General features: G+C 39.4%; 2 protein-coding genes across 2 annotated transcripts; one reads left to right on the forward strand and one right to left on the reverse strand.

Moving 5' to 3' along the window:
- Window positions 1–1,479: 1,479 nt before the first annotated feature.
- sh3bgrl2 (SH3 domain binding glutamate-rich protein like 2) lies at window positions 1,480–10,350 on the reverse strand. The gene is made up of 4 exons (XM_085247406.1): window positions 10,053–10,350; window positions 5,916–6,101; window positions 4,888–4,968; window positions 1,480–4,192 (listed from the first exon to the last, which is right to left on the reverse strand). The coding sequence occupies exons 1-4, from the start codon at window positions 10,095–10,097 to the stop codon at window positions 4,178–4,180; spliced, it is 327 nt and encodes a 108-aa protein (XP_085103532.1). The 5' UTR covers window positions 10,098–10,350; the 3' UTR covers window positions 1,480–4,177.
- A 589-nt stretch (window positions 10,351–10,939) lies between these two features.
- Window positions 10,940–16,646, forward strand: lca5 (lebercilin LCA5). The gene is made up of 9 exons (XM_085247161.1): window positions 10,940–11,245; window positions 12,517–12,922; window positions 13,131–13,372; window positions 13,546–13,851; window positions 14,167–14,304; window positions 14,443–14,539; window positions 14,862–14,998; window positions 15,091–15,265; window positions 15,375–16,646. The coding sequence occupies exons 2-9, from the start codon at window positions 12,535–12,537 to the stop codon at window positions 16,277–16,279; spliced, it is 2,388 nt and encodes a 795-aa protein (XP_085103287.1). The 5' UTR covers window positions 10,940–11,245; window positions 12,517–12,534; the 3' UTR covers window positions 16,280–16,646.
- The last annotated feature ends 1,147 nt before the right edge of the window (window positions 16,647–17,793 follow it).

Here is a 17,793-nt window from a genome sequence, read left to right on the forward strand (position 1 = left end):
TCTCCTTTGGCAGAGGTAATTATTTACTCACAACAACATAGATAATTGGGAAATCAAGGTCAAAGGGATGCTTTTGTGGTTGCTTGTTGTGAAATATCAGTCAGTAAACTTAGCGACTGACCTACTTCTGTGCTAAACCTACTTGTAGTTATCATTCACATCAGCTTTAATTTCATTTTAAGGCCATTACTAATGCAGACTGCAGCCCCAAAACCTTCAGATGGCATCTGAGACTGAAGGAGTGAAAGATGCCATCAATGTACACTATGAACGACCATCCGTGAACAGAGAGGGTGGCTTACGCACCAATTGTCAACCACCTACAACACAGTTTTGAGATCCCTTCCCTGGTGGCGAGACAGATGATTTACATGTAGTGAGACACATGATTAATAATGGACAACTTAAAGGACAACTTCCACTAGGGATTAAATACCTGGGACTCTCCACCATGTGGTTTTAGAACTGAAGAAGCTTCTTGGATGAGAGGTGAAACACCTTCAAGAAACATCCATTTTCACACTTTAGAGATCCAAAGTGTGGAATGGACATATTGGAACGCCATCTCTATTACACGCTTTGCTATGATATCAGGTTGATCTATAACAGGCATAACTAAAGTTAATCTGCTGGTTAGTTGCACAGAGAGCACCATAAAGCACAGTAATAGGAAACCAGAGTTTAGTATCTTGAACTGGCTACATGAGAATAATGTAATAAGAAAATAATATATTCATCAGACCTTTATTTATCCAGATAATAAAATCTCATAGAGATTTCTATGAGACCTGGCATATATAAAACTGTCTGTTCACTTAATTTAATATTATTTCTTACAAAGTCTTATTGCTTATCTAAAAAAAAAAAAAAATCCTCTGAGAAGCTGTTTGGTTTATTTGTTAAAATCTTACATGCAGTGAAGATGTCCTTGTAATCAATCTTTCACTAAAATGGGTCACAGCCACAAAGATTGTGGCTTCGTGGTCTAGGGTGTCCAAACGGAGCCAGACATTGTAAACAACGCAATTTTCTATTTCCAAATTTTATCATTGGGAGAATCGATCTAACATTAGAGAATACTGGAGTTTGAAAGGACAGTAGGTTAAGCACATATTGCACATATTGACATCTGGGTAAATCATTATAGAATCTGAGATTCTCTGATGGGAAATTACCTCACAAACCTACCTGACAACACCGTGGGTGGTCTGAAAAACAGGCCGATAATAGTCTAATAAGTAGAAAGGCGTGTATATACCAGGGTTACAACTACAACAGCAATTTCAGCACTAGCAGTATATTATCATGTTGTTGGCTCATATTTGTGCTAACATTAGCCTTTTGTTCTTCCTTAAAAAAGTACTTTATTGGAATACATAGTGGGAGTCACAACTTAATGAAATTGGAGAAACTGGTACCTTTGATGCTGTGAAATTAGGCCTACAAACATCCCTTCACCCGTGGACACAAATTTATACATTTCTGTTTTTAATTTAAGGCATTTTGACCATTTCTTTTACATATTTTATAGACAACACTGTATCGTCAACACTTTTAACGTCCAACTGTTCACCCTGCTTCAGCTTGAATTGTTCTGCCATTCTTCACAGGTCCACTAGTGGCCACTCCTGTTTCCCCACTGAAAAAAAGCCAGATAAACTTTCCCTCCACTACATTAGATACACCAGTTCGGCTTCTGGTCCATCCAAATGTCCAATCAGCCAATAACATGACAATATCTCAGTGCATTTAGGCATGTAGACAAGATAAAAGCAACAGAATGGGGAAGAAAGATGATTTAAAGGACTATAAATGTGGTATGGTTAATGGTGTCAGACAAGTTGGTTTTCTGGGAATTTTCTCACACAACCATCTCTAGAATTTTTGGAAAAAATATCCAGTGAGTGGTTGTTCTCTGCATGGATCCATTCTTGTATCAAGGCTGGTGCTGGTGGTGTAATCGTGTATGGGATTTTCTGTAGTTAGCTTTGGGCCTCTGGGTGTCAATCAACAAGTCTGCAGAACTGTGTGATGTTATCATGTCACATGTGCCAGAATCTCAGAGGAATGTTTCCAGCACATTGTTGAATCCTTGCTATGACAAATTTAGGCAGTTCTGAAGGCAAACATGGTCCAACTTGGTGCTATTCATTCTCTGCCTGAGTTTGCAATATGTCATCTTATATTTCCATTAAGTTCCTGTTTGAGAAACCTTACAGGAAATGTATCTCTGATACCTATCAGCAGAAAGCTGAATTCAAAGGGCAGTTCATACAATTTGCATTATTGGCATAACACAAGAAAAGACATACAGAGCCATTGAAAATGGATTTTCTAAATGTTCTCTTCAGTTGTCAGTTTGCTCTTCTCAGTTTGATTTGCTTTTAAATCAATACTGACTCTATGGTAATTCTCTTATTTTAATTGTTTTAAATTGTAATAGAATAATAACATGCATATGAAAAACAGAGATGCAAATTAACTGACAATATTATAATCAGCATTGTTGTGCAAAATATGCTTTACAGTAATGTGTCACATGAGTACAAATCTAAAAAGCTTCTTACAAGCAGTCGCAGGGAAAGTTGAAACACAGTACATGCAGTGACTTTGTTATTTAACATATTCTTCACAAAAATTTACAAGCTTCACAATTTTCTTTCACATAAATCAGCAAAACGGGAATGTTGTGATCGTCATGAGTGATGAAAGTATAAGATCAACGCCGTTTGACTGATATATGTGCAACTCAGACATCCTTTTACACACAATGGCACAACATTTAGGGGAAAAAAAATGGTGTGTCTGGTTTTTCCTTCATCTGTAAACCTAAAATCAGCTACCATCCAAATCCATCTGACTGGGGGGAGTCATGTAAATAATATAATCAGCGTTGGTGTTGGGGAGCGGTAACACAGAATATAGATGAATAGGAAAGGACAAAGAGCTGGACCTGATACGCTAACGCTACATATATCAAATTTAAACACACAGAGGGTAGTTTGCTCACATTTCACATTTATAAATATAGAAAGAAGGGGAGGCACAGGTTGTCATTACAAATTCTCAAACTTTCACCAATAACTAGATGATCAATGATCAATCTTGTGTAGTAATAGGATGATACACACTGTCACGGCTCAGTTATTGGTAATTGTGTTTTAGCAATAGCAAAATTTGATTAAAGAACAGAATTAATCCAGATTGTGACACAGCTTAATTGTGTCTAATATGGACTTTAGTGTTAATGACTATTTTAAAAAATGCACTGGTGAGCCACAGAACTGCAGATTAACAAAACCCACATCATCCTGCTGTAAATACTCACTAGCACCAAATGTTTATTAATCAACAGCTTAAAAAAAGAATACGTACACTTGTACAACAACTGAAGACTGCTGGAGCTGAGCGTCACACAGTGTAGGGAGGTCACAAAGCACTGAGAAACTTGTCATTTTGATTTTTTTTTTTTTTTTTAAACAATGCCAAGTAAAATAATACCAGGCAAATTATTTGCAGAAACTTTGGCAGTGGATTAATATAAGAGCAAGATCAAGGTGATTCAGCATAAAAATATTTAGAATTATTATTAATTCTTAATATGCATTATGATTCTTGGGTCTTATCTGCTACGTTGTCAGCTGCAGTCTTTTGTTTAGATGGCTGCTATCACTCTCACAGGTACACACAGGCTTAGGTTGTTTCAGGTTGTCATTAACAGCTGCTGATTGAGACAGAAACACAAAGACACACCGCAGCGGTATATTCAGATGATATGTTTTACACTGCTGCACATGATCTTTCCCTTCCCTACTCACTGCATTTAGGTTATCCAAAGGGCAGAAGCTGCTACATCGTCTACTAGCTCAGAATATTTGCTACTTTATTCAGAAACAGTGTTTGCCGCCACAGTGTGTTAAACAAAAAGGAAAGAAACTGATTCATCAAGCTAATCTCCTGTGTCAGTGAGTAAGTCTCTGACTTCTTCAGAGTCAGACACTTGGAAACTTGGTGATGGTGGAAAAGAGTTTAAGGAGTTTTTCAAGTCAGAAGAGGTCACACGAGGTAAGTCCACATGTAACAGCTTTTGGCAAAATGCTGTAAAGAGAAGTGTGGAAAAGGAGGCAGCAAGATCCAGGAAGAGATACTAATTCTGGACAAGTACCAGCAGTCTGATCTATGACTCTGAATCCTGTTGGGGGGGAAAAAGAGAGAGAGCACAATAGTCAGTTTGCTTAGTGTGAAAAAATATTTCTTATATCTGCTGCACCAGTTTTTTTGTACTCCAAAACCAGACAAAAGAAACAAACAAACAAAAAAAAAAACTGCTGGTCTAATCAAATCACTTCTAACTCAGTTATCCAATCAAGATCTAGGCGAGGAACAGAGATGGGTGTGACTTGGAGAAATCAAATACATGCTTTTTAGTGAGGTTTCAAAATAGGTCTCTTTCATATTTGATACATAGGTCCTGTAATTCTGCATTCTTTCAAAAGAACCAGTATAGCTGGTCTTGTATGTAAGGACTGACTTTTCTTGCAACTCTTAGCACAAAAGCTAACTCTTTCTGAAGAAGCATTGGAACTATCATTACATAATAAATTCTAAGAGGATATCTAAGTGAAAGACATAAAAGATTAATATTGAGGAGAGGAGATATGCTCACTGAATCCACAACTACGGGATTTCATGATTTTTCTGAATTCTCTATTTTCAACTCCTCAAAAAAGCTGATGTGCATGAAATTAAAGCGACAAACCAAAGTTTGCAGAGAGTAAAGATGCTGATGAAGCAGTAACACCGGGGGTTAAATGTGACTGGAAACCATGTCAGCGGTTTGAGTTACAGTTAGAACAATGTGCTTCGTGTGTATGCACATTCACTTACTTTAACAGAGGGTTGGGAACTGAGCCCAAGGAATGCAAATACAGTGTTGTTCTCTTTAGACAGGAAGAAGTCTTCATAGTCCTGTCGGAGGAGAGGAGGATGTTAGGTTTTGAGCAATTGGAAGATTGAAAGGTGGTTATACGCTTCCCTGAAAACCAGGCCTTCTGAGTCTCCTTTTAAAATATTTGTTTGACATTGTAGATCAGTGTTGAGAGCCTTGGCCAGTCAGAGTGATGTCAAGCAGAGCAGATAATCTGCCCCATCCGTGAAACCGGATTACGACAGGATTACAGAGCAGCCTGCAATCTCAATGGAGGATGTAAACTGGCAACTGATCAAAATCACCATCATGTAGATTGCTTAAATTGATGTATTGACACATATCAGTGTAAACTAATGGCATACACTTAAAATTGGCGAAATCCATGCATCAAGCATTCTGTAAGTATACCTCAGCAGATATATCTATCTATCTATCGATCGATCGATAGATATAGATAGATCGATAGATATAGATAGATCGATAGATAGGTGTATGTGTATATATATATATATATATATATATATATATATATATATATATATATATATATATATACACACACATATATAAGGAGAGTTTCACTGATCTGTAGATGGAGGGCAACAGTCCTCTAAGCTTTGTAGTGCAGATTTTCTTTCATTTGCTTTTAACCTGGAACAACTCACCCACCACCACAACCTGCAAAGTACAAGGTCAAGGCATAATTTCAAGGCTTGAGCTGGAGATAATTATTTTCATAGATTAATCCATACTGCATTATGCAAGTATGCCTCTGGGGGCAGAGGGCAGTTTTTAGGTGATTCCAGTGTAATCAGTAGATATCTAACCAAGATAAGTCATCATCAGACCATTGCCAATGTTTATCAGATACAACAGGAAAGAAATACAACTGAGAGTCTTGTTAAACACTGGAATGGAAAATGTGGTCAAAATATATGTCTGGTTATAAAAATGTGATAAACATAACCCCATCACCACCACGTACACCACAGTAGCGATCATCGTTGAAAATCTGCGGAGGCAGCGGGTTGCACTTCTCTGGTTGCTTATCCCTGGGGATGTTGCGGTACATCCAGAGCCGTTGCTCCTCCAGCATCGTAATGTCTACTTCCTGGAAGTCGATTCGGTTGGCCTCCAGGAAACCAACTACTGCCTGCTGATGTTTCTTTACCTAGATGGAAATTGATAAAAAGAAAGAAAAGGGCAGAGAAAGATAGAAAAATTCTTAAAAGAATCCAAAAAAGAGAAGTCACAAGAATAGAGGATTTTATAAAACCAAAAAGCTCAAGCTCAACTACACTACACTACTTTCCCTCTGCCATGGTTAAAATGCCCCATATATGTGTTGTTAAGTACAGTTAGAAATGGTAGTTTCTATGTGTGTGTTTCATATCCATTGCCTCTGAGCACTGGCACCTGGCTAAGCAGTCAGGTATTTAATGCAGTCCTGAAATGACAAATGGTAAACTGACACCAGTAAGAGTGAGTGGAGCGCTCTCTGCCTCTCTCTCTCTCTCTCTCTCACACACACACACACACACACACACACACACACACACACACACACACACACACACACACACACACACACAAACAGAGGGAGTACAGTGTACGCATTAACTGAAGATCAACTTTGTTGGTAATAAGCAGGATTATTGATTAGATTAGTAAAGGGCGTTGCATTTGAAATCCAATACGCAACATCCTTTTCTACTGTACGTCTTGTCTTATATCAATACGATTGCCAAATTACAAGATTTGGATTTAAGGATAATTATTCATCAATTAACCTATCAGTTACAATCATTATTATTCCATTATTAAAGTAACAAATCTGAATATTTCTCATCATTTAGACACGACTCAATCATTACTGCAACAGATAGTACAGAAAGTATGTTCGCCTGTTTAACTGTGGAAGTACATTTAAAGCGACACTCACATTATATAGGCAAGCTACAACTACAGCTGTATGCAGGACTTTACCCCATTCTTAAAAGTGCCCTATGGAGCAAACTTTTTCAGCTATGGTCTAGGATGGACGCAACTACTCCCTATAGTAGTGACCCAAGTACTCTGGGACAGAGTGTGTTTGTGAATTGTGGGAAAGAAAAGTCCAAGGATATTTTTAGAAGACAGAACACTCCCACACTTGGTCATAAACACACTTTAGATGCATGGTCCAAATGTCTCAGACCCGCAACTGTTGGCGAGTGTTTGTCTCTTTGTCCTCCAATCCTTTATGGACGGCCTTTTCTTGTTTCAGAATATGCAATCATTCAGAGTTTGAAGCCGTTTAGGTAGCAACATCAATCGTAATGTAATACTAAATTCTATTTGCCACTTCCAATTTGTTTATACATTCATGCAGGCCATTGTTGTTTATGCAAGCATAACAATGGACTGCATGCTTGAGCACTCATTATCATCATAAAAAACAGATTAATTAAAACAATTTGGGCAGAAGACGTCCCCCCCCCTAAAAAAAAACAACAACAAAAAAAACGATGAATTGGCTTTCTTGTGACCAAATGTACCATCAATTATCCATTTCCTTATTTTTCCCCCCCAAAAATCTGTCTTAATGCAAAATATTTTTGCTGTGTTTTTACATTTACTCAACATTAAGGAGCCACAATGATCCTTTTGTTCCAACTTAAAAGATAGCAAGGGATTGTTCTGCTCACTTGGTCAAAAACATACACCCAAACAAAGATTCAAGTCATCTATTGTCTCGCTCTAAAAGCTCCTCTGTGTGTGGTCATAAAACAGCTTTATCTGGACTGATAGGATACTTATAGGACAGTAAATGATGGTTACTGGCAATCTTTAAAAGAGACAAATTGGGGTTTTTTTGTCCAGGTCACAGGTTTAACCTTCACTTCACTTTTACTCCTAAAAGCATACAGTTTGTCACAGTGCTAGTAAACAGCACGGCATATATGAGACGGTTGGTCGTCCTTTGAGGTGAAAGACAGGCAGCGTGGGCCTAAATAATGAAAGAGGTGCCTCCTGTGAGTGCGAGCGAAAGAGTGCATCAGTGGAATGGGTGAGTTCAGATTTTGTGTGTGTGCGTGCATACATGTAGGATTTAAGACAAACAATCAAGCACACAAGAGTAAACGCGCTGTGTTTGAGAGGACTTAATGAAACATGGGGATTAGTTTAAGAGAGAATTAATCCTTCAGTCACAAACAGGGAATATAAATGACATGTGATAGAAAAGCACTGCTACTGATAATTAATTACACCTATGTTGGGGATTGGAAATTTTTTTAATTCTAAAAAAAACATGCATGTTTTAGGTTTTGTGTTTTTGGTTAAGATAAAGATCAGGAGGTTATGTGCATTTTTTTTAACCTTCACACTATGCCTAAAATCATGTGGCACACAATGATTTTTCCTAAGAGAATGGTTGCCCATGCGTGCCCAAAGCCAACATTTCAACAGTTATTAGGCTACATAATGCAAAGAGTTTTAATTAACAGAAACTATGATCATAGTAGGTCATTTGGGTGAGACTTAACACATACCACATCTACTAAAGAGTGGGGGGGATAACCTGATCTACATCTCATTCATTCTGTGCTCATTAGATTCCGCCCCACTAATTTGCTGAGATTAAACCATGAGCTGCACCCCCCACCCAATGAGGACACACACACCGTTTTTCCTAAGCATTTGTATTTTGCGTTCTCCAGATGTATTAAAACTGCAGCTTTTCATGTCATCTTCCACCATCTCCATCTTTCATTGCCATTATCTACTATATTTTTCCAGCACACACACACATACGCCTCACCTTTCATCTTTATTCAATCACATGTAACTCAATTGAAGAGCATTCAAAGTGGATTAGATTCACATGAGCTCAATACTGGTTCAATGGTGGACCTATTCCACCGAGCATGGCTCTTTCTTGTCTCTGGGGGAGAAAAAAAAAGGGAGTCTGTCTGTTTTGAATGTATGTGTCATAGGGTTAAAAATAACTCCTTTGTAAACGCTCAAAGATTGGCCTGCCCTCTTCAAGAGACGAAGCATGATAACATAAATATTACTCATTTGTCCCATTACCTAACTCTTTTAGCATTCTTGCAGGAGTGTTGTGTGATGGTTTTTCTGCCCACGCTCAATATCAGCTGGACTTTCTCTATGGCAGGCAACTGCAGTTTGCCAAAAGGGGCAGCAGGACTGCAGCTGCATCTGGTTCATCTGATTGTGCACTACATTACAGACTAATAAAAATCTGTGAAAACCTGTCAAATGTTAGAAACAAATCATATTTACAATAGAAAACTGTGAGGAAAAAGAAACTGAAAAAGTACTCTGACTAAACTTACACTGTACATGAACCACAGTTCAACATCTCACTGGGAAGAATCACATTCTAGCTGCCAGCAGGTCTACTATTTGTTTATCCCATAAAAACCAGACTGTTCTTTGTGTTTATACATCAACCTGATCTGATAATAGTTTTAATATCCGCTCTAATATATTCTGGGATGCCACTTAATCACATGGACTTAAATGCCCTTTATATTTATGCTGGGTCAATCAGACAAAACTAGATATTTACAGGAATTTCTGAGGGTATAGTTAACGTAAGAATAAGAAGTAGGGTGTTTCTGTTATTTTGTCAGTACATTTAGAGGAAGCCTAACGGGAACATCATGCTTGTTTATGCCCACAGAAGAGACAGGCTTGTTTGTTTCAGCTTCGCTGTGTTCCTTAAACCTCATACGAGGCCACAAGCCAGACTAATTGTAATACAATTGAGATGCAAGTGTATATACAGTGCTTTTAGAGAATTAAAAATGAATAAATAAATAAATAAGTAAAGCTTTTAACAGGATCTGTCCACAGCACAGACGAAGACTTCAAAGTCCACCTAACCAGAAATGCGCACCTTAACTACCGAGCAGCCTTCTCACCTGTCTAAATGATACCGACTGATTTCAGCGCCTGTCTGAAGTGGCTGAGCGCGAACAGGCGCACTCCTAGTCCCATTACATAATTGAGTTCAAACGATAAAGTGGCAGTGAAAATTTACGCACGGCGTTTCTGAATGCACTGTTTCCAAGCACCTGTCAACAAGTTCTGTGGCACATTAGCAAACACTCACCGCGAGAGAGCCAGTTGAGGAGGCGACGTAAACCTTGATGACCATTTTAATCCCGAATTACTGTCAGACGATCAGCAAAACAGTTTGGTGGCAGCGAGCCTCGTTTATTGCCACCCTTCAAAAAATAAAAAGAACAAAAAACGCTAAATTTGTGAAAACTATGCAAATGTGCTTTAGATGAGCGAAGACACCAGGCTCCAATATTCAAACTGAGCCATCACAATAACACAGCGTGCGCTTCTGCTGACTGTTACACCCACACCACTCACAGCTCAGCTCAACGCACGTCATTACATTAAAAGGAATATATAAACAACATCCATTTCCGGTCTCACTTTCAAATTAAAACAACCATGTCGTTAAGTTACTGAAGTTAATACCGAAGTATTTTTGATTTGTATATCTTTTGTAAATATACTCCCGAGTCATATTGAGGTGGATCCACCATAAAAGAAATTTATTATTTTATAATGGTCAGGACTTTTCTGGTGAAGGCATTGCTTTTATGGATCAAGTATATTTTATGAGCATTTCCATTTTAAAACCATTTTTTATGCAGCTATAGGCCCAAATACTCAAAATGCAAATAATATTGTGTTAATTGAGAGAATTCTTGATTAAATTAGGCGTGTTTTGTGCTTTTGTCGTCTGGTATGCACGCACCTGCAAATAAAAAAGTTTTTATATTCATATAAAAACACATATAGTTTTTGTTCAATAACCCCCCCCCCCCCCCAACCCAGCGCGGGCGCACACACACACACACACACACACACACACACAAAACTGCGATAAATCCTTAATAGTTCTTTTTCGGTCATTTTTAATGATCACGACCATCCGTAACATGTGCAACAGCGCCACTCTGGTGGTAGGGTAGTATTGCAGTGAGAGCTGCGGTTGCCATGGTACGGCGTCAGCAGCTACTCTGAAGCAAACGTCTAGGCGTGGACTGGAAAAAATGCTATTAGAAATTCTATGGCACTAAAGAGAAGGACTACTTTTAGCCGACGACGTGCTGTTTTTCTCTTGTTATTGATAAAGCGACAGCCATGACAGTTTATTTCAAAAACGGGTGTACAACCCATAGTCTTTATTTTATATCTAACGGCAGCTAAGTTAGCTAAAGTTCAAGCTACCTTGCTAATAGCTCTTTAGCTTGCAGTAGCCGATCCAATCAAAACAAGAAACGGGTAAGTGTTGCACATTCAGGCGGAAACTGAGCAACATTAACATACATTTGTAAGTTAGCGCAGTTTAGTGCTGAAAGATTCCGAACGCTACAGCACACTCCACCTGTTGATGATGGTGGTGATTTTGTGTTGCTATGCTAATATTAAGTGGCTGTTGTTAGCTGTTATTCACCTAGCGGCACCGTTAGCTTTACAGTGACACTGATATTATGTCGTCGAAGAGCTTTTTAAAGTTTCGTTTGCCTTTTGCTTGCACATAATTGAAATGTGCAAGATACATAAACTAACAGAGGGTTCGGTGAGTTATGTGATAAAGTCCAGGTGATACATTTCGTTGTTTTTAATTGACAGGCAATCTGTCAACAACAGAGTACCTGGAACAGCACACGCTTTACTTTAATCCCGTCAGTTCGATCCACAAAGTGCAGGGCAGTGCCGCTGCTGTAAGCCAGGGCATCCTTTGTCTTCACTTAATATTGAGACTCGATTTTATTAGACTGACCAGGAATCTAGAGGAAATGGCAATGATGGGCTGCTATTTCCTCCAGGTTCCTCCTGAGGCAAAAGATGCGATGAAGACATGAGGACAAAGTCGACTAGAATTTGATATATAAAGTGACCCTCACAGATACTTGCTTCTGTTTTCTGGCGATTCTTAATGTCCTGTCAGCAAGTATACTTTAATAGCAGTGAGAATTCCCTAAATTTTACTCGATATTGACTTTCTTCACAGAAATATATTCCTTTTCCAACATTTTAGCAAGATTTTATTTTCTAAGAGAATATTATATATACAATATATGTGAATATGTAAAATCACATCTTCTTAATAAAGGTGTGAATAAAGGATACCCTTATTCACATCACTTTAATTCTACTTTTTCTTTTCTTTTATCTTTTTTTATTTATTTAATTGATAAGCTTTGTGCACTGTGCTACATTCAGTCGTTAATAAGTCACCAGGGCAGATGGAGGCAATGTACCGTTTAGTTTTCTACTGCAGAGACCACTCATATCATACGGGATTCAGTCTCATGGAAAATTCTGCCTCACACATCTTGTTGCTTGGTGACCAAGACACATAAAACTAAAAACCTAAACGAAACCAGTTAGCTTAGCTTCTTTTAGCTTTAAGAATATTCTTTTTGATTGAACATTACTCATTATAAATGTAGAGCTCAGTTCAAAGGTAACAACCTAAATTTTAAAGAGCAAAATTCACTACACTTCATAATCTGTTTTGTTTCTCTGTTCTTGTTTTTTAAATCCAGCATGTCTTAAGTGACGACATGGAATCTGAAAAAGTAGCTCACCCATATGAAGACAACCGGGATTTAAGTCGCCAGTCCTGCCGTAGTACAAAGAAAGATTCTCGGGCTTCATCCGTCCAGGAACACAAACAGAACTTCTGGGACAAGATGCACAGCGAGGATACAAAAGTTGACTCAGGTGATGTCAGATCTATAACCAGAACTTGGCATTCAGATCCTGATCGGGATCGGATGTCAGAAGGAGAGGGAAGCAAAAGTGGTGGGTCATTTTATTCTGAGAATTATGAAAACGAGTCTCATTCAGAGTGCTCTGTCTCACCGTACTCCCGGTCCCGGACTCCTTCACCCACCCCACATAGAGGGGTGCGGGCAAAGAGGATCTCTGGCAGCCCTCTCCACAAGACAGGTATGTGAAGAAGGAACGAAGTGGATAAACAGTTAAACTGATGAATGAGGCTAAAATCTCATTCATTCGACGATTAAATTGACTGTTTAGATAATGGCAGTGTAAGGCACATTCTGACTGCCTGATTGACTTAGAAAAAATCTTTTCATAGGAGCTTTTGTCATCATGTTTTTAGATTTTACATGATATGTCTTTCTCTGCTTTGCAGGTGGTTTGGGGCGCCGGGGCTTGTCTCGCCCACAGCGACCAGGTGGTCACCCCCTGACCCAGCAGTATCAAAGGGGGGTGCGTTCTCACAGCAAGGAGTCCACACCACCTAAAGACCTGGACCTGGTGACCAAGCGGATGCTCTCGGCCCGCCTCCTAAAAATCAATGAATTGCGCAATGCTCTTTCTGAGCTGCAGCAGCGCACGGACGAACTGCAGAAAGAAAATCGAATTCTTCGACAGGTAGGCCTGTTTCAATATTTGGTTTAAATGCTTTGAAGGAAGAGTGTTCTTAAATAATTTTATGGCTTTTATTCATGTTTGTAGTAAAAAAGAAACAGACTTTTTTACAGGAAAATCAATTACAATTCTCCTTCTTCTTCACCACTCTCAATGCAACCTTTGCCATGCTTCAGCTTCAGGTGCGTCAAGAGAAAGCCCTGCAGCGGTACGATGATACAGAAAGCGAAATCTCCCAGCTCTTATCCCGGCATTCCAACGAGATCCACGTGCTGCGTGAACGTCTCAGGCGCACCCAAGAACGGGAACGGAAAGCTGAGCGCCAGCTGAGGGACACCGAGGAGCGGTTTCAGAGGGGTCAAGCTACCATTTCACGGCTGAAGAAGCTGGTTGAGCAGCGGGATTTAGGAGCCAGAGAGGAGCTCAGCCGCAGGCTAGAGGAAGAGAAGTTGCGGGCCCAAGAAGCTGAACGTAAGCTTAAGGTAAATAGACAGTGGAATAAAAGATCTAACCTTCTTCTGGATCTTCTGGATTCCGATTAAATACTTATTGACCTGAAATTAAGTCTTATTAACCCTGATTTCTAGAGCCCCACATACTGCTTTGTAGCATGAATGATTAACCTGGAACATGTTGAATGTTGGGTTTCTGGTTTACAATATAACAAACTGATGCACATTTATGTGCAATCTCTTGTCAGTGAACACTCAAAATTGTAATTCTCATTTATTGTTTTTATCCTAAACCATGGGTTCCCTTTCAATGCAGCAACTTTCAATGAGTGTTTGTGTTTGAAGGAGGTGGAGCGTAGCATGGAGCTAAGAAATAGCAGTTATCAGAGACAGCTTGTCGCAGAGAAGAAGAAGACACTTAGTACCCAGGAAGAGATCAGGGCTCTCCAGGAGGAACTTGAACGACTGAACAATAAACTCAAGGTACATGTACAAAAAATAACCTTAAAAAGTAGCCGCTGCCATCGAAAGCAGGACTGTGCATCAAAAGCAGATTGCTCATTGTGTAAAACAGTATTTTTTGTTGTTGTTTTTTTTTAAATTTCTTCTTAAAATGTTCAGGAAAAGGAGAGAGAACTCGATGCGAAGAATATTTATGCCAATCGCATGGTGAAACCCTCACAAAAAAAAGAGACTGAAAGTGACACAAAGCACAAAGGTAACAATTAACTTGCTGAGGCTTATTGTGTAGTTCATTTGACTTTATATCAAAAAGTGGATGCCAGATGGTATCATGAGTCACAAAATTCACTTTTTATGTCGGATAGAATCCTTTGGAAAACCTGAATTTTTTTCCCACATTGATATTTGATACATGTTTTTGCTGTAACTTCATTGGCTGTGTCTGAATCCATACTAATAAATATGCATGGTGGCTAAAAAGCAATCAGGATTGCTTATAAGTAATGATAGTGCTTTGTGTAATGGGATGGTCAGAAATATGTTGAGTAAAAGTGATTTTATACTTTTCCCACACATAGTTCCCAGCAGGAGCAGCTCTAAGGCGATACAGACTGAAGGCAGGATGCTGAGTCTGGATTTTCCCACACCTCCCCCTGCTATCACAGATGCCAGCGAGTACAGGGAACATCCACCTGATGAATATTTATCACTTAAGGTGTTATGTCTACTCTTTCCTTGTACTTACTTTGTCCACATCTTTTACCACTAATTGTTGTCATTCATCACTTTTCAAATTTCTGCTATCAGGAGCTTAACAGAGCGGTCAATCAAGCAGAGGCAGAAGACAGGGGACCAAACTGGGAACAAAAGAGTAGAGAAAGACATGAGGAGAAGGAGTTGGCGAAGGAAGAGAAAGAGGCCAAAAAGTACCTTGATCAGGAACAGAAAGCGCTTGAAGTTAAGGCAAAGTTTTTAAGAAACGGTAAGCCAAAGATTAGTTAAGAGTAGTTGTAGAGCATATACTTCACTTATAAAAAGCTTGTCGAAGCAGCATTGTTTGTACTTTAATCTGAGGAACGCTATCCCAACAGGCTTGGAGAAAGAAAAGGATGAAGAGGGCCAAAAGTGGACGAGTTTCCTGTTCAACCAGAATGGGGATGATAACTACAAGAAGCACGGTCATGTCCAGGGAGAGGTGGAGAGATGGAATCAGGAGGCGCTGGCCTGTCAGCAAGCATCAGAAGAAGCGCGGCGCAAAAAAGAGCAGCTGCTGGCAAAGATGCGGGAAATAGACAGTCAGAAACAGGGGGCCCAGGATTCCTTGTTTGCCTCGAGTCCTTCTGAGTCCAATAAGGGTCTCGGTGAACATTCTTCTCCACGCCCTCCTGAGCAAAGGAACCATAACTCTTCGATTTTCAGCCTAACTAATTCAGAGGAGCCGGATGATTTGCGTCCTGGGAGCAAAGAAGGTGGAAGGAGGAGACTAGGCACAGAGGGTGGAGCAGTTACAGCAGGGATAGGGAGGAGAGCGCTCCGGTCTCAAATCTCCAGCGATGACTTGGCATTTGGAGGTTACGCACCTTCATTTGTACATTCAACTTTCCGTGGTTCCTCTGGCTTCCCTCCACCTCCACCCAAAGAGGACAAGGAATCTGCGTTAGAAGCAATAGGGGTGTTTAATATCAGTGCGGCAGAGGAGAGGGAGACAGAAAAAGCTCAGGGAAAGGACAGGAAGTTAAGTCTAATGCACCAGCTGTTTGGTCCCCAAGCCACAGCTGTTGGTGATGGTGCGAATACCTCCAATAAACTGGAGCTTCTTAATAGTCCTCCAACAACCAATGGAGTGCGTTCAAGAAGGGATGGACTGCTCAACTTCAACTCAGGATCTCTCACTGCTCCAGCAGCCTCCTTTAGCACCCTCCATGTTGCAGATAGCAGACCTGCCATCCGTGCCATCACCTCCTTCGAAGACGAGATTGAGGAACTCACATTATGAAATTAATTTAGATTGAAAGTAGTCTGGGTCTTTGATGGCAAACCATCAAATCTGAGAGGTTATTTATGAAATATAAGAACAACCCAGCATTAAAAATATGAGAACATCAAAATAAGACGAAACTTGCAGAAACTGATTTGTTTCATCCATCAGTCCTTTTTAACTGCCTCTGTCCAGTTGGATCAGTCACTCAAAACACCCCTAAGGTGGACAAGCAGTTAAGAAAAAGGATCAATGGGTTAATGTGCAATTTGTACGTTTGTTACATTGTTTTTCTTAGACGTTCCTTTAAAACCAGCTTAACTCTCATAACAGTGATTTTTATTTGTAGCACCTGTGAAAATTAAAGAGTAGCTTTTCTGACAGACTATGACTGAAGCTCTTACTCCATTTAGATATTTTAGTGCTTTGCTGGGTTTTGTATAGTTTGGGATATTTTTTGTCTTTGTCAGATAGTTTGTAATCATAGATTTTCCCATAATCTGAAAGGGCTGCAGTAGGGAGGAAGAAATTACAATGCATGGTACATAATAGCACCCTTCCTATAGTTCCCCCTTCTCTGTTCAAAACGCCTCCTACCAGATGGCTTCACACTGGATTTAAACTCTACTGTATCAGGTGAATGTCCTCTGCTCAAGGCATTGAATCATCACTTTCTACACAGATTTGATTTAGTTTTAAATAAACCACTAGATCTGTCATTGGCCAGTTTTTTCAGTCATCAACTGAATTTATTTTTAAACAATACCTTGTGGAGATGCAGGAGTCTCTCCCTTTCAGATCACTTGAATTAAAATCCACTTGAAGGCCATAAGGGATGTGTTCTCCAGTGGTGCCAAAATATGTTTCCCACTCCTTTAATTCTTTTGCAGATATTTTGACATAAAAATGTACCCCTAAATGACAAGACAATCACACCATGTGTAGATCGCCTGTACAACATCTGACTGTTACTGTATGATAAACGAGTTTTCAATTTTATATGTAATCTTACCAGCACTCTAAGCACATGTAAGTCCCAGGTCTTCCTTTCGCCCAACCCATTTAGGGGTTGCCACAGCAAATCACCAGCCTCCATCTAACCCTAGAGCCACAGCAGTTCTCATTACCATTTTTGTTTAATTGGTTGTTTTTTTGTTTTTTACATTATGTTCACTAATCTACAAGATTGTGTAAATAATGATCTGTATTAAACCCACCAATACCAGCTTAGTCCATGCCCTGCACCAGAAAATGTAACATCAGCCTAATGTTGCCAGATCCTTCTCTCTTTTCCTTTCTGCACTAAATGTCTTGTGATGGGAGCGCTTTACTTTCAAAAAGGCAATCAGCCCTGTAGTAAGCAATCTGATGGCTTTATTGAAATGAAATGAAGACACAAAATGCTCTTATTTTAATAATCATTTGTTATTACACTCGAGCTTCATTCAGAAAGCACTTTTTAAATGTGACACAAAGCTGTCTCTGCCCTCAGTCTAAAGTTGATACCTATTATTTACTTGTGAAACTCTTTG

This window comes from Mchenga conophoros, linkage group LG15 (assembly GCF_057382185.1).
Source record: "Mchenga conophoros isolate Kocher_MC1m ecotype Shallow Benthic linkage group LG15, M_conophoros_male_GT1.1, whole genome shotgun sequence".
NCBI classification, from domain to species: Eukaryota; Metazoa; Chordata; class Actinopteri; order Cichliformes; family Cichlidae; genus Mchenga; species Mchenga conophoros.

Bases quoted from the DNA above. Each gene is read 5' to 3' on its own strand.
- sh3bgrl2 (XM_085247406.1), bottom strand. From the start codon at position 10,097: ATGGTCATCAAGGTTTACGTCGCCTCCTCAACTGGCTCTCTCGCG. The intron at 6,102-10,052 runs GTGAGTGTTTGC...ATTTCCATCTAG, and splicing joins CCTCAACTGGCTCTCTCGCG to GTAAAGAAACATCAGCAGGC. The intron at 4,969-5,915 runs GTACGTGGTGGT...CTCCTCCGACAG, and splicing joins ACGATGATCGCTACTGTGGT to GACTATGAAGACTTCTTCCT.
- lca5 (XM_085247161.1), top strand. From the start codon at position 12,535: ATGGAATCTGAAAAAGTAGCTCACCCATATGAAGACAACCGGGATTTA. The intron at 14,305-14,442 runs GTACATGTACAA...TAAAATGTTCAG, and splicing joins GACTGAACAATAAACTCAAG to GAAAAGGAGAGAGAACTCGA. The intron at 15,266-15,374 runs GTAAGCCAAAGA...CTATCCCAACAG, and splicing joins GGCAAAGTTTTTAAGAAACG to GCTTGGAGAAAGAAAAGGAT.